The sequence below is a fragment of the Cnephaeus nilssonii genome, assembly GCF_951640355.1.
Source record: "Cnephaeus nilssonii genome assembly, chromosome: 17".
Lineage (NCBI taxonomy): Eukaryota > Metazoa > Chordata > Mammalia > Chiroptera > Vespertilionidae > Cnephaeus > Cnephaeus nilssonii.
Window position 1 is genome coordinate 28,160,505 of NC_137088.1, and position 16,751 is coordinate 28,177,255.

Below are 16,751 nucleotides of genomic sequence, written 5' to 3' on the forward strand. Positions count from 1 at the left end.
CACCTGGGACTGGGGAGCCTTTGTCCTGGTGGCTGGTTGCTGGAAGCTACACTTTTGTATCAGTCAGGGCTTTCTGGTGGTCAGTGACAGAAACGCACAACTCACAACCTTCAAGGAAGTAAGTATCTTGGCTTCTGCAACTGAATGGTCCAGGGCTGAGGGGGCTGCATGTGTTGGCTGGTCTAGATCCTTAGGATCCATCTCTCTTCCTCCATCCCTACTCCTTTCTCTCGCTCTCTTTTCTCCATCCCCTTTCTCCTCTCTACTCCCATGGTGTTGGCTCCAGGGTGAGCCTCCTCTTGGTCAGAAGAAATCTGCAGCAGCTCCAGCCCTCACAACCATATCCCCTGGGGAAGAACAAACACCTCCTCCTGGTCCCCCCAGCAGAAGCCCTGGGATTAGCTCTGAGTGGACCTGGCTGGCTTGGCTGGAATCCCATGCCCTCAGGACCGGTCCCTGCAGCCAGGAAAAACAAGGTGCTGGTCGCTCCTCTCAGGTCCTTTGCTGTGCGGAGCCTACCAGCACCCTGGGGGCTGAGGGGGGGCGGGGGAAGGAGCAATTTCCCGGAAGGAATCAGGGTATAGGTGCCAGAAAGATGAATAGATGGCAGGTAGGGAAAGTGAAAATCTAATTTTGTATCCCGGGCCCTAAGTGCTTTACAGGTACGCATGCATTCATCCTTACAACAGTCCCACTTTCCAGGTGAGGAAACCAGAGGTTGAGAGTTGTGCTTTTCTGTCACTGACCACCAGAAAGCCCTGACTGATACCAAAGGGTAGCTTCCAGGCACAGAGCAGCTGTTACATTATCTGCGGTGACAAGGCTGGAATGTGCCAGCGCTGGCATTTAACCTCCTGCAGGCTGCTCTCCTGTTGACAACCCTGCTGTCCCACGTGTCCCAGTAAAACCCTGCTCTCCACGGTGCCTGCAGGGGGTGGCTCCACAAGGAGCTCCCAGGTTGAGTTGCTCAGGGCTCCTTAGCTTCAGACTCAGTATCTAAAAGATTTGTTCTCCTGGTAGGAGACATGGCTGGTATCCTTTTCCTGAGCTGTTTCCCAGGAATTAGTACAGAAGCCCTGCCTCCCAGGGGGTGGGCCTCTGACCTCCCTGCCAGTCTTGCCTCCCTTCCCTCCCCTGCCCTCTTCAGGTAAACCACGGAGATAAGTCAGGGCTCCCCACCCTGGGCCTCCCGCCCACTCTTTATCTTGTTCTCTCACTTCCCAAAGGCCTGTAATTAGGAGACATTAGCAGGCTCAAAACAGCTTTCATACCTGAAACATCCTCTGTAATTGCACTCAGCAGTGCTCTTCCCTGGCTATTAATGTCACTTTTATGAAGCAAGGAGGAACAAAACACCCCTAGGCACTTAAAACATTTTTTTATATAATACTTGTCTTTTACGAATGGAAGTGTAAAATCACCTGCCTGACGGAGACAGTGACAGACAAACTCACGGGATGCTCAGGATGAGAGCCGTGGAGGCGGGGACCTGGGGTGATGGGAGGTGGTCCCTGAGATTGGAGCTCTGGGAAGACTGTGATGGCCTTGGGGTGGGTTGAATGAGGCTGGGTGGATCCCTAGGGGTAGAGAGGTGGGCCAGGTGAGCAGCTAGGGTACCGTTCTGCCTGGCCTCACCATCTGTGCTTGCTGTCTCAGGGGGCTATTATATGAGAACTTTTTGTGGGCACCTGTGTGCCTTTAATAGAGAGGTGAATAGAATGTTACAGATGACCAGTGTCATTGAGTAGTGTGTTAATTGTTATGTTGGCTGCAGAAATACATTGGATATGACTGTGTATATGTGTGGATGTGTTGGGGGAGGTATGGGTGGAAGGGAGACTGAAAGCTGCTTCTTCAGCTGCTGTATTAACGAATTTTGGGAGTTGTGGTAGTTCACCAGTCTTACTGTCTGGCAGAGTTATTTTCTTGCTCTTGGAAATGGCTCTGACTCATCAGCAGAACAGGAGATCTTTCTGTCCATAGAGTCCGGGAGGGAACCCCAGGGGTCACCCAGCCTCCTTCCCCCTCTCTGAGGCAGGCTTAACCCTCATTTGCCTGGACAGACAGGTGCTTTTCCTCTTCTCTAAAACTTTCCCAGACCACATCCTTTAGCACAACCCTGGAAACCTTTTTCCCACTGGGAGTGAGCCTGAGGACAGCTCTTCTCACATTGAAGCTGGGAGTGGCTGCCAGGACCCAGAAGAAAGCAGGGCTCCTGACACAGGAACCAGGATGGATCCGAGGAGGGTCAGCAGGGCCCATTGCCCTGACAGCCTGAACTCCTAGCTCCCTCACACTGGTTGCCTTGGTGAAGGAGAGAGGTGTATTAGTGGGGAAGACAAAGCATTAGAAGGAAGGTAAGGCGGAGTTAAGAGGCCTAGAGAGGAGGGACAGGAGGAAAACAGGTGAAGAAGAGGGCATCAAGGTGGGCAGAAGCCATACTGGGCAGAAGACATATGGGGAGCCTGAGCCTGGGTCAGAGGGACAAGCCTGGCCTTGGATGATGCCTTTGGCCTTTCCTCCAGTTACAAAGTGTGGGAATAATTTGGCCTAACCCTCACTGCACATTGGTAGCATAAAAGAGCAAGCCCAGGGTTTAGAATCTAATATCCTGGGTATGTTTCCATTTTCCTCTAAGTTCTTTTAACTTCTCTGAGCCCATTTTCTGCTTCTATCACAAGGGTAACATAGACCTTATTTTTAGAGTGGTTGGCAGGATTAAAGTGTGTTTACCTTCTTCGAAAACTTTAAAGCTCAGTCAGTACTGCTTGTCCTGCCTGGCTGGTTTTGCTCAGTGGTTGAGGGTCAACCTAGGAACCAAGAGGCCAAGGTTCAATTCCCAGTCAGGGCACATGCCTGGGCTGCGGGCTTGATCCCCAGTAGGGGCCGTGCAGGAGGTAGCCGATCAATGATGTTTCTCTCTCATTGATATTTCCATCTCTCCCTCTCCCTATAAAAGTCAATACAAACTTTTTAAAAAACAACAACAACAACAACAACAACAAAAAACACACCCTGCTTGCCCTGACTAGGCCTCAGGGTTGCAATGACCCATGTTTGAAGGACTTCACTTGCATGGGATGAAGATGGGGACTGATTGAGGGGGGCCCTGAGATACAAAATCAGTATTCTAGTGATTCTGTTAGGTTGTGGCTCTTGCATGAATATCCTCAGAGGTGCGCCCTGTGACTAATAACAGTGTTATTAATAATGGTGATAACTATTGCTACTACTGGTTACCAATAATGAAGTGCTCACTGTGTACCAGGCACTGAATGTTACTTGTGTTAACCCCCTGAGTTCTCACCAGGCCCCTTGCCAGCCAGGTGGTACTTCTCCCAGTTTACAGAGCAGACACTGAGAGTTTGGATAATGATCCAAAAATCACAGGACTGCTCAGGGGTTCCACTGAGACTGTCCCCGGACCTGTCTGACCACAAAGCTCACTCTGTATCTCTGCCCCCGAAGAAGTGTAAGGAAGGCATGTCACATACATCATCCAGAAACCAGAGGCTGGGGCAAGGAGAAGCACTTTTCTCAGTTTCTAGAAAGGGAGCGGGTGAGTTTGAAGCCAGGTGTCAGTGAGTAGTACCGGTGATAAGCACCCCATGAATTGTGTTTTGAAGCAAGCTATACTGGGAGAGGCAGAGTGGGTGCTTTGTGATGTGTGGGATTTGGGGACAGAGAATAGCAGGTCCTTGAGGAGCCTGGAGGGGGAGGCCCCACTCCCAGAGCAGCTGAGGCCTAGCCAGGGATCCAGAGAAGGACACAGAGGGTACCTGGGGATAGCCGGCTCCAGGCAGTGATGGAAGAGCCTCTGGTCAGCTCCCGTCCCCAGGCCTTGGCAAATGTTTAGGAAGTGAAAACTCCTGGGAAGGAAGAGACATGAAGTGGCCTCAACAAGCGGCTTTGTCCCATTCAATGGCCTCAGCATCAGGTCTGCTCAACCAGCCTGTCCTCCATTTGAGATGCTCCTCTGTTGATAAATGGAGGGTTTTAGTCCTGGTAAAGCCTCATCTCCGTGTGCACTGTCCCGTTCACCACTCTTTCTGGTGGAGACAATCACGTCCAACACATTTTCCCATGTCACAAAGGACATGAAAGAGGTTGGAGTCAAGATTCAAACTAATCTTGCTGATTGAGAACTCTGCCTTCAAACTAACACGGTAAGGGTCTGCATTTGCAATTAGGTGCAAGCAGTGTATTGTGCAGCAAGGAGCCAAGGTTGAGCCAGGTGAGCAGTGCCTCAGGTAGTGGGGACTTTCGTGTGCTGGCCACTCATGGGGACTGACCAGAGAATGCAGGTGCAGGAAAGGCCAGACTGAGCTGGTGGCCCCATTGTGTGCTCTGCTGGCTTGAGCACATCTGCCAGGATGGGCTTATTCTGGGAGCTGGGTTTTAAAAGGGAGATTGGAAAACCTGAAGTGTTCCCAGTGGGGAGTGACCACTGATCATGTCATTCAAAGAATGTCTGTGGACCAGGGAACCTCAGCCCAGAGATAATCCGCAGCAAAGTCCAGGAGGCAAAGGGGTGAGATCAAAGTGCTCCCCAGGCTTCCCAGGACCAAGCGAGCTCCAGCAGCTGCAGTGCCAGGAAAAGGTCCCCTGACTGGGTCATGCACAGTGGCCACATTGCCACAATTGGGGAGGAGGGTAGACAGGATAGAGGGATGTGTGTCTTCTTCTAGGCCAGATTTGATGGTTGTGCACCCTGATGGAGGATTCTCCCCAATCCTGAGAATGGAATGAAGCTAAGAGCTCCTCTAGCAAGGCCAGCCTCTTTCTCCCCTCATGGCCCGCTCTTGTCTCCAGGACCTCTCCAACTGCCCCAGACAGCTTGGCCCACGTGCAGTCAAAACTCTGCATTCATGGAACCAGGAGCCCATTTCCCCAGCCTCCAGTGCAGTGTGGTGGCCCAGCTTCAGCCAGCCCCTGCTCTGCGTTCTGTGCAGAGATACCTCCAAGCTGAAGGGATGTGTCATCAGTCTCTCTCCCAGGGGTAGCTCTGCTCCTAGTCACTGGAGCCCAGGCCTGGGCAGAACAGAATCAGGAGGTGGGGGCCTGGGGCCCGCAGCTCCCGCCCCTGCCTTGTACGACAAGGCCTTGTTGGGCAGCAGTGAGGACCACATTCAATCCACAGCTTAAGATAATCGCATGTGTGAGGCCCTGGGATAATGACAGCTGAATACCCTGCCACTGTTGCCATAGTGACCAGCTAAGCACTGATTCCCTCCTTTTTTTTTTCTTTCTTATTTTCTGGGTCTCCTTGTTATAGGGCTAGCTGGTGGGGTGAGGGGGGGGTGAATTTGGGAAATGGGAAAGTGGAGGAAAGGGGGAGGGGGGACCCAGAGGGGCAGCCCATTATACTCTCCTTAAATACCCCAGCTGGGGGTGTTTTAAATCTCAACAGAGACTGAGAGAAACAGTGTCTTAATCCCCAGCTCCCTGTGAATTATTTAAAGGGATCTTGTCAGAAGGATGAATTTGTCACTGTTGCAGTGTCAACAGCGGCAGCAGCTGTCATAAGGCTGAAGACCCCACTCCAGGCAGGGCCTGGCACAAACCGCTGCTTCCTGGTGGAAGTGACAGTGGCCTGGGGCTGTGGACAAGGAGCCCCTCCTGAGGCACAAGCCTGCAGTGTTTGCCTGGCGAGCTGGCAGAGACCTGGGTGTGAAATGTACCAGGATGTAGAGAGATGTGCACCATCTGGACTCCAGGCCTGGCTGGCCTCGCCCTCGATTAACAGGACTCCCACAGCCCAGGGCCCTGGGATCTCTGAGCAGTGAGGGGTGCTCACCCTGGCCAGGAGTGGACAGAGCTGACCAGTGGGCAGAGCATATGCAGCATTTGATGGGTGGGGTCACAGGCCCCACCTGGGCCAGAGCCAGCACTCGCACCTACACACACACACACACACACACACACACACACACACACACACACTAGTACACACACATGCACATGTGCACACATCGCAAATGATGCACAGGTACAGACAACCAGGCAGACAGGAGCGAGTCACAGATCACACATCATGGAAGGAGAGCCGCCGAGGGAAAGTGACCGTGCCGAGAGACAGGCTAAGTAAGCATGTGCTTCTGGAGGGCCGATACCCATAATGACTGAGTCACAGGGGTCTCTTACTCAGGTCTAGCACTTTCCATGGATTTTCACATGTAACCCTCACAGCCACCCTCTGAGAGGGGAGGTACGTAATATTAGAGGAGGAAACTGAGGCTCCAGAGGTTTAAAGACTCGCCCTGGTCAAATAGCTGGGTCAGGCTGACTCCAGAGTCTGTGGCTGGGACTCCTGTGCTAAGCCAGGGGTCATCCTGACCTCCAGTGTTCAGGGGTAGGCCGGGTGACAGCAGTGCTTCTTAATCCCAGCCCTTCCATAACCTCCTTCCCAGCAATCCAGACATACTCTACATGGGGCCCTTTCTCCCACGCCCACCTCAATAAGGCATTTCTTGCATTTTCCCACCATCTAAGTTTCCAAAAGGATTTTGTGGAGACTCTTGGAGACTTTGCACTGGGAAACAATGAATATGTGTTTTCTATATTCTAGTTATTTCCATATTCTCAGTGTGTTGCTCACCCCCATCCTGGGGAGTGAGTGAGGAAATAGTTAGGGAATCATTGCTTTGTGCCTCGGCAACAAGCATGTCAAACTCAAAGGCTAACACCGGCCAAATAAACGAGGCATGTGGCCCGCGGGACCCGAGTTTGACATGCTTGCTCTGCAGTGTGGTTGCCCTTTCAAGGCTCTGGGCTTTCCAAAGCAGTGTCCTGGCCCAAGTCTGAGCCCAGCTCTTTGGCACACTACATGGGGCCATGGTAACGAATGGGGGGCAGGAGCATTCGTGTCCTCCTAGCCCGGTACATCTGGGAGGTAAATTTAGCATATTAGGGGGTGAGCTGGTGCTCAGAGTCCTCAGGGGAGTTATTGAGTAAATGCTGCCTTGGTTGGTTGGTATACTAAATGGTAGATCCCTCTGGACTTGTAGGAATTTATGCCCACAGACCACATTTCACATTTTAATTAGCCCTCTAGCTTGTCTAATATCCCGGTTCTTTCAGGCTCAGGCAGATGTCTGCACGGCAGCTGCATCCTCAGCGGGCTGATAAGTCCAGCCCAAGGCACCTGCAGCAGGCTCGGTGGAGTTGCGTGCTGCTTGGGCCTCAGTGGGCTTCTTGTTCCGAGAGGCAGCCCTCTCCACCGGGGGACCTGAACCTGGTCTCTGGGTTTCCCCTGATTGGGCAGTGCCAGGGAAGTTCCTTTATGGTCCCACTGGGCAAGGACTGTTTGCGACACAGCAGGTTCCCTCACACAGCAGCTTCTGCCCCAATGCAGACTGCTGAAGGGGACCAAAGCCTGTGAGCTGTGTCCCGTTTTGTCTCCTTGTGGTCCGAGCTGGTGGCTGATGGTGGCCCTCAGACTGCCTGATTGGGAGAAGAGAGTCCACCCTGAAGCCCGCCCAGAGGGAGCTGGCATTCCGAGAGGAGCTGGGAGGGGGCTGCTGGCTCCCTCTGGGTCTGTAAGGAGACAGTGTGTGGCCCTTTCCTCAAGGTGTTCTGCTGACCAAAGGGCGGGGTTATTTATCTAAGATAAAGCAGGTGATTTCTACACCCTGGTGCGTCAGCCAGAGGTGGATCCCCAGGTTAACATAACAGTGATGATGCTGAGCGTAGTGGTGATAATTGGTACTTAGTGAGTGGTAGTTACCTGCAGGCACCACACTAGGTGAGTTACTTTCCTGGTCCTCAGTCCCCGTGATACCCTGCAAGGTAAATAGTATTTTGTAGACAAATGAAGCTCAGAAAGATGTGGTCACAGAGCTATAACCGGTAGAGGTGCAGATCCACCTGCCCAGCAACTCTCTCGCCTCACCCCCTCCCACGTTCCCCTTGCTCTGTGCAGTCAGGCAGCCACGCTGGCCTCACGGCTTTCTTAGTAAGATGTCAGGCACACTCTTGCTCAGGAGAGTTTGTTCCTGTTGTTCTCTGAGCCTGGAATGGTCCTCCCTCTTGTACCCTCTTGGCTGGTGGTTCCTGCATGTCATGTAGATCTCTGCTCCAAAGAGACCTTCCCTGGTGGCCCCACTTCTGGCTGTCACTCACTATCTCCTTACCTGCTCCTCATAGTATTTAACACCATCCCACTTTATTTTATTCGTTTGCTTGTTCATCCTCTGGTTCACTCTATTAGAATAGAAGGCCCATGGGGGCAGGGACATTGTCTCTTAATTACTACGGTGTCACCAACACCTAGAACACTGTTTGGGGATGTAAATAGATACTTGATTCTTGATTTCAAAATGAATTAGAGCTGGATTTGAAATAAAACATAATAGTGGGATCTTGTTGGGCTAATAGAAGCCAAAAAGACAATTTCAATGATTTCTGTCATCATGTTAAATAGCAATGTTTCTTCCTGGCCAGGCCTTGTAGAAAAGGCTTACTCCTGGTGGTTATTATGATGCATCATCATGGTAGTTATTGGGTGTTCTGTGAGGGGGCAGGGTCGGCTGGGGAGGCCGCAGCCATCCAGGAAGGGGCCAACTATCCCAAATCTTTCCAGACCCATGCTTGGAACTGTCTTCAGAGGCATAGAGTGAAATCAGCCCACTTCTCTTAACCTCATTTCATTGTGGCTCTTCATTTTTTTAAAATATATTTTATTGATTTTTTACAGAGAGGAAGGGAGAGGGACAGAGAGTTAGAAACATCGATGAGAGGGAAACATCCATCAGCTGCCTCCTGCACACCCCCTACTGGGGATGTGCCCGCAACCAAGGTACATGCCCTTGACTGGAATAGAACTTGGGACCCTTTAGTCCGCAGGCCAATGCTCTATCCACTGAGCCAAACTGGTTAGGGCGGCTCTTCATTTTTGAACAAGAAATATTATGTATTAGCTGGCTTATTCACTGACTCATTGGATTTAGCTCCAGGTGACCTTTGCCTGTTTCCAAAATTCAGATCCACCCTTGGAGGACAGAGAATGGGTGAGAGTCTCTGAAGGTTGTCCTAGAAGGCAGTGTGGATGGAGTTTATGGCAGTGATTTTGAATGCGAACAGCATGTTTTAGACACACATACACACACAATCAGCCAGACCGCAAATAGTCAATAGCATTGTCCAAATGTAAATGGCAATCTGGGTCACTCCTGAGCAACAGCCCACCAAGCTCTGACTTCCAACAAGCAAATCAAACAAGCCTAGGTCCAGAGGAACCTTGAGGTGTCTTTCTCAGACATCCAAGTGCCTGTCTGAAAGCCTGAGCAAGTGCTTTCCAATGGGTGTTATTGTTTTCATTCTTATGCCTATCTCAGGGGCAGGTGGTCCATTTGCATCACGAATAGTGCCTTTTCAAAGGCTCTTAATATCCTGCTGGTTGTGCGAGACTTCTTCTAGGAACAAGTGAACCTGGTGGCACCTGCATATGTCCCCAGTGAAGGACGAGGGGTTGTGGAGGCAGAAAAGTTGAGGAACAGACCAGGGCCTTGCTCATCCCCTCAACCTGCCAGTATTTATGGAAGGCTAGGCATGGGAATATGGAGAGGTCCCCATCACAGTCTTGCCCTCGAGGGGCAAATTCCCCTGGAGGGTTGATTTGTGAGCCTGCAGCTGTACTGAAGAAAACAAGGTGATTGTCAGGAACTATCCAAGAGGCAGCTGGATAAACAAGTGTGGGGCATTAAGGGGAGGTCAGTGATGTACCCCGTGGTGGCTGCAGCCTTGTGTGTGGATGAGATCACGCAGGATGAAAAGTGAGAGAAGACATGAGTGAGGGTAGTGCCCCGAGAAACCTGTGGATTTCACTGGTCCCAGACATTGCAGAGTAAACATGCCATTGCTGTAATGCCAGTGTTGCAAAGCTAAATGTATGGAATTACTTCGCTTGTTGAAATGAATAAATTAGTCAAAACATAATTCCCTGTCCTCAAGGAGCTCACAGCCTGGTATCACAATCCAGAGTCACACACAGAAAGCAATTAAGGAATAGTTCAGAACAGTGTTATTATCAAATGCTAAATTGTGTGGAATAAGTGCAATTATGCTTAAGGCATTCCGAAAAATGGTTGCTGAATATAAGCTGGGAAGGCATCAGGGAGGAAATGAGACTGGCGCCCCTACCAGGAGGGAGCTGTGAAGAGAGCTTGGCTCAGCCACCCGTCGGCTGCCTGACTTCGGGCCAGTTATTGAATGTCTCTGGGCCTCAGTGTGCCCATTTGTCAACAAAAGTTCCTGGTCAACATGATCTATGGTGGCTTGTAGCCAGATCTGTTATTCTCTGGTTCTGAGTTGAGATGGAATGAGGGTGGAGTAGAAGAAAAGTATTGGGGCCAATGAGAACATCCAGTGACAACATCAAGGGGCAGATGTGAAAGGATATGGCCCGTGTTTGAGCCCCTGCCATCTCCTGCTTGGTCTGTTGTCATTAATTTTTTACCAAACAGCAGGCCAGAGCGTGAGCCCAGGCAGAAAGTAATGCCAACACATGGCCATGGGAATGTGAGCGAGAGGCCAGGTAGGAGGAATATTCTTCTGGAAGAAATGGCAAATTGTGGTAATAAATCTGGTGTGTTGGATATGGAAGGCATTTTTGGCCTGATTCCTGCCTGGCTCCAGGTTGGAAAATCAAGTGGTTTTTTTGAGTGGGGTCCTGGACCCGAGATTCTGATCCTGTCTTTGAACCACTCTCCTGATTCTCCCTAGACCCCCAGCATCAGTGACAGGGATGCTTCCTTGGCTACCTGTGCCTGCTCTAGATGCAACCTTTGCCCCAACTTAGGTATCAGGTGTTCATCTACAAACAAACTAGATGGAGCCAATATTTGTCACTTAGGATACAGGGATTAAAGGGGTGAGAAGGGCATCCCTGGCTCAGTGGATGGGATGGGTAGGGGCATGAAGTTGCTGAAGGCAGGCTTTCGTGGAGGATGGAAGCCACACCAGCATGTTGGGGTGTCAAGGTATAGGCTGAAGAAACTTAGATAACAGATATATTGAGCTATTACTTACATGTTATAATATCTATGCATTTTAAGTGTACAATTTAACAGTTTTCAGTAAGTTCACCTTCCCCCCCTCCAAAAAAAAAAGATTCTTCATGCCCATTTTTAGTCACTCCCCCTTCCTATATCCAGTGCTAGGAAAAATTAGTACTTTTCCATCTATAGATTTGCCTTTTCTGCATATTTCATGTATATGGACTCATATAATATGTGGTTTCTTGAGTCAGGCTTCTTTCATTTAACATAATGTTTTAGAGGTTTATCCATGGTATTGCATGTGTCAGTAGTTCATTCTTTCATTTATTTCCGAATAGTATTCCATTATATGCCTACATTATATTTCACTTATGCATTCACTAATCAATGGACATTAGCAAAGGGTGCCATAGTAAAGTCCAGTTGAGAGCATCAAAAAGGGAAGACTACGTGCCAGGTTGCCATGCAGCATTATCACTCTTACTCCACAAATCAAGACGTCCAAGAAATGTCCTGGGCCTTATTTGCTTTTAGTCAAATTATTTCAGACTCTGAGCTTCCCATCCCCCTGGCTGGTGAGAATTTCAATCTCAGTTCATGGCTTTTCTTTCCACCGTGACTGTGCAAAGCTCCCAGAGGCCCCACTCAGAGCAAAGCTGCCATATTGTCCATAGCCCTGGACCCTCTGAGGCCGGCCACCTCCAGGTGTCCTGGACATGCTTGAAGCTCTGGAGGTGGTGGCTGCCTTGAGTAGTAACTTTGTGCTCCACATTCTTACCAAGACTTGATCTTTTATCTTTTTAAGTTTTTGCCAATCTGATAAGCAAATCATGGTGTTTTGTTGTTTTAATGGGAGGAGATAATTACAGAAAAGAACACAGGAAGCAATGTGTTAAATGTCTGAGAGTGGAGGCTGAGAAACTGCTACTGAATGGAGACCTTTGGGAGACCTTTGGGGCGAGCAGTGGGTGTGTCAGGGGTTTGGGGCTAACACAGACCTTGGTTAAAAGAAACTGGATCCTGAATAGGAAATTGGGAATCTATGGGGTAGACAAAGAGTAATAAAATGTCTCTTTATTAAGAATCTGGGAAGTGGTGTGCCTGGGGACACAGCATAGCTCAAAGCCTGGTTGGGGAAGCAGGATGCAAGAAGGAATGTTAAGGGGACACATAGCTCCTTGGATCTGGTTAACCCAGTCTCGCTCTGTTCCACCTTTAACTACCCCCTCAACTCCCACACACTCAGCTCAGTGAGAACCTGGAGATTCTGCCCCCAAATATCTTTCCAACCTCCACAGCCTGGCCCAACCCATCACCATCTCTTGCCTGGACCACTACAATGACATCCAGCTGCCCTGCTCATGCATTCAAGCTGCCCTCCTGCACAGTCTCCACTTTGCTTCAGAGAAATATTTTAAAACCTCAGCTCTAATCACCTGTATTTTTCCTCCCTGAAACTCACCCATGACTTCTAGTTACCCTCAAGGTGAAACTCAGAAGTTTTCCACCGGACACCTCCCCTTAGTCTTATTCCTGCCACCTGCAGATCTCTGACTCTTCTGTTAGGCAGTCTTCATTCCTCATCGGCACCTTTCCCCATCACAGAGCCTTTGCACATGCTGTTCCCAGGCCCAGCTGCTCGGCCCCTCTCTGCCCCCATAGACACACCTGGCTGACTTCTACCCATCCATTCCCTCTCGGCTCGGAGGGTCTTCCCTGACATTCCTCCATATATCAGGTATACTTCCTCTCCTGGCACCCTGTGCTTTTCGCTCACAGCAGTTAGCACAATTGTAATTATTTAGTTATTTTAATAACCATTTGTCTAATTTCTGTTTCCCTCGCTAGATTATAAGCTTCATGTTGCTGTATCCCCAGTGGCTAATAGAATGCCTGGCATAAAGTTGGCATTCAGTAAATATTTTTTCGTTGATGGATGCATAAGGGATAAAGCAACGAAATTGATGCCAAGTATCACAAACAAATAACAATGTTTGTCCCTCCCCGCTGAGATGCCTTTCCACCCTCATCTCCCTTTACCAAATCTTCTCTTTTTTCAGTGTGCCCAATCCTAATTGCCTCTTGCTTGGAAAAGCATTTATACCTCCTCTAGCCCAATCTGGTCGCTTATCTTTGCAACCCCCGGTAGCACCTGCTGGCAGGAGAAGAATGAAACGGGGAAAGAAATGAATGTGAGACTCTGTGATGGCATTTTTCCAAACAACAGGGAGTTACTCCCTTTCTCTCAATTTCTTTCTACTCCTTCCCTGTGAATATGCGGCTGTATTCCCCCTAATTTGCTTTGATCGCTCCCTTAGGAGTTGTCATGGAATCAATTAGACCGGTAGAATTTTATGACTCGAGGTCACCCAGTATGATTCCTCATTTTACAGATGAGAAAACTGAGGCCCAGAGAGGTTAATGTTTGAAACAATTACCTCTGTTGGGTCTTGTAATACCAATCAGTGTCGTTTTCTAAGATAAATGTTCTCAATATCCCCGCTCCACAAGAGTATAAATCCTCATTCTGTCTATTTAAAACCTACTGGTGGTGACACCCTCAGTGCTAAGGTGAGCCCGAAAGGTGGGCTTCCTGTCTTGTTCTCACACAGCAGAACTGCATTTGTCTTGGGTGGGTCAGGGATTCTGGCTGGGACCGGGCCCCCAGACTAAATGGGGGCCACGGGCTTCACCTGCGCATAGACAGAGTAGCCCCACGTTCCTGCTGAGACCTTATGTAGCACAACTGAAATATGGATCATGAGACCTGCTGTGTTTAAACAATTACAGAGCAGCAAAATAAACCTGCCCTTCCCTCAAAAGTCACGCGGGGTCAACAGGGAGAAAACGATTTCAAAACCGCCGTGAAAAGGGAGAGAAGTCTGAAAAATTTGAACAAAAACAACCGCCAGCTATTTCTTCTCCCTAATGTATTTGCTTTCTGGTTGCAGAAAACCAGGCAAGCAGAACATAAGTTTAGCAAACACATTTAAATAGAACAGAACACACAATCTTAAAGAAGGAATAAACAGTAGTTCCTCGACATCTACGGAGTCAGTAAGAAAGGAAGCAAAGTCCACAAGAGGTTTGGTGGTGTGCAAGGGTCCCCGATGGAGCTCACCAAGGACTGCAGGGTCAGGAGGGAACTGGCCCCCTGAGAGTGCTGGGAGGGGCAGGGGAAGACAGGCCCTGGAGAGACTGCAGCTCAGATGCCTCAGTGGCAGGGGCCAGGCAGCAGGAGTGCTACAAAGTCACTTTACAGGCCGGCTGTTCCGGGCCAGCTCTCTCTGCCTGGTCTTGGGGTAACTAACTGGTGCCCGTTTGAATGACAGCCTTGCCTCTGCCCTCCTGCTCCTACAGGCAGTTAATTCTGTGCAAAAAGCTACTGTAGTATATTTCCCCCCCACACATCATTGGCTTTTAGCTCTTTTAATGAAGAATCCTAGCTTATATGTTTCAACTCCACACTGTATATGATAAGGAATTAACACAATGTTTAAAGAAATAGACATGATTTGGTTTCTTTTATCACCACTGCCGAATAGTCAAGGATCTTAATCTACTTTCTCTTTTCACTTTAGGAAGTTGAATTTCTTCTGCCTCTTATTTATTTATTTTTTAAATGTGAGGCAAGGACAGTCTAGGTGAGGCTCCTTTCTTAACCACCTCTCCCATGGGGAAGGAAGCCCAGCCCCTCTACTCTCAGTTCGTCTGAGGGAATCTTCTACCTCTTATTTCCTTATTTAGCAAACACACTAAAGCTTCCTGAGAATACCCCCAATTCTTGAGATTGGGGTCCTGGGTGACCCCAGCTGCTTCCTTTCCCTGCACAGGAAGAAATAATGGCCCAGCAACTCTTCTTTGGCCCTTGGCCCCAAGTGATTCAGTTAATGAAGCCAGGACCTCATGGACCCCTCACCCTCTTTATTGCTTGTTACTGAAATAAGTTATTTGGAGAATTTCTTTGACCATTCAAATAATTGCTTTCTATCCCTTCTCCTCCCCATCGCTTCTTATGGTCATGTGATCATGGATGAATTATAAGATGTATTTTTGTCTGAAAACGGAGGATAATAGTATCTAGTTCTATTGGGAGCTATTGGGAGGATTGAGAGATATCACTTAATAAATGCATTGTTTTTCTTTTTCCAGTTTACAGGGCGCTAAAATGAGAGCTCTCTTTTCCAACACAAGCCTGGTTGTGTCTTCCTTATAAAGAAGCTTTCCTTACTCCCTAAGTAACACATTCTCTTCCATCACATCTTTGCTTGAAATGTGCACAAAATGAAGCTTAATTTCCTCCATTAAGGAAATTTTCTCTCTCAGCAGCCCCTACTCTTACCAGTTTTATAGTCCATCTAATTATTTCAAAGAGTTGAAGTTATAAAACACAAGTTTATGAGAATCTAAATTTGCTGAGAAATTTGGAAAAGTTTCACGTTCATATTTTTTTTCAGAGATATAAAGAAGCTTCATCACAATAAATTAATTAGGTTCAGAAATGAGGATTTCCAAGGTGGGGGTGTCATGAAGTTATACTCCTAATATACAGAGCGGCCATTGAGAGTAGAGGCTGTGGCTTGGCAGAATGCCCTGGCTGTCATGTGGGGCTACACCTGCAGATTGTCCCCATGAATGTGATAAGCCATAGTCACAGCATGAGAGTTTTGGGTTAGATGAAGGGAGGCTTTCTAGAGTAAAGTCTTTTCTATTTGGGGATGGGCTGCATATTCTGAAGCCCACTTATAAGAGACCTTTATAAGCAGGTTAGGGTTAGATGTGTTCATTTCTGATGTCAAACAGGTGGCCTAGTGAGCTCCTAAGGCCCTCTTCCATTGCCAAGCTTCTCTTCTGACTGCCTTTCTGTGTCTTCTCACTTTCTATTTTCTGTTTTTACATGTGTGTACCTGTGGACTGCTTGGTACAGTGGGAAGAAGTCAGTGGCTACGATGAAAACCTCAACACCATCCGTACCTACCAGGTGTGCAACGTGTTCGAGCCCAACCAGAACAACTGGCTGCTCACCACCTTCATCAACCGGCGGGGGGCCCATCGCATCTACACAGAAATGCGATTCACTGTGAGAGACTGCAGCAGCCTCCCCAACGTCCCAGGCTCCTGCAAAGAGACCTTCAACTTGTATTACTATGAAACTGACTCTGTCATTGCCACCAAGAAGTCAGCCTTCTGGTCTGAGGCCCCCTACCTCAAAGTAGACACCATTGCTGCAGATGAGAGCTTCTCCCAGGTGGACTTCGGGGGAAGGTTGATGAAAGTCAACACAGAAGTCAGGAGCTTTGGGCCTCTTACTCGAAATGGTTTTTACCTCGCTTTTCAGGATTATGGAGCCTGTATGTCTCTCCTTTCTGTCCGTGTCTTCTTTAAAAAGTGTCCCAGCATTGTGCAAAATTTTGCACTGTTTCCAGAGACCATGACAGGGGCAGAGAGCACGTCTCTGGTGATTGCGCGGGGCATGTGCATCCCCAACGCAGAGGAAGTAGATGTACCCATCAAACTCTACTGCAACGGGGACGGGGAGTGGATGGTGCCTATCGGACGCTGTACCTGCAAGCCTGGCTATGAGGCTGAAGACAGCATGGCCTGCAAGGGTAAGGTCTGAGACCCCTTGAGACCTCTGCTTCCTGCCCACCTGGAGCAGGGCCAAGTCTGCAAGGTTTCCCGCCTCGAGCTCTGGATTATACAGGAACAGAATAGCCCGTTGGCTCTTACATTATAAAGCTCTGGGTAACCTTC

The 16,751-nt window shown here is 49.0% G+C and overlaps 1 protein-coding gene across 2 annotated transcripts in view; it reads left to right on the forward strand.

The window, feature by feature from the left end:
- EPHB1 (EPH receptor B1) overlaps positions 1–16,751 on the forward strand; it is a gene marked incomplete at its 3' end in the record, with an annotated part of 414,865 nt that overhangs the window by 135,212 nt on the left and 262,902 nt on the right. For both annotated transcript variants that reach the window (XM_079794807.1, XM_079794808.1), the window contains exon 3: positions 15,925–16,606. In XM_079794807.1, the coding sequence (XP_079650933.1) occupies positions 15,925–16,606 (682 nt within the window). The remainder of the gene's footprint in view (positions 1–15,924; positions 16,607–16,751) is intronic.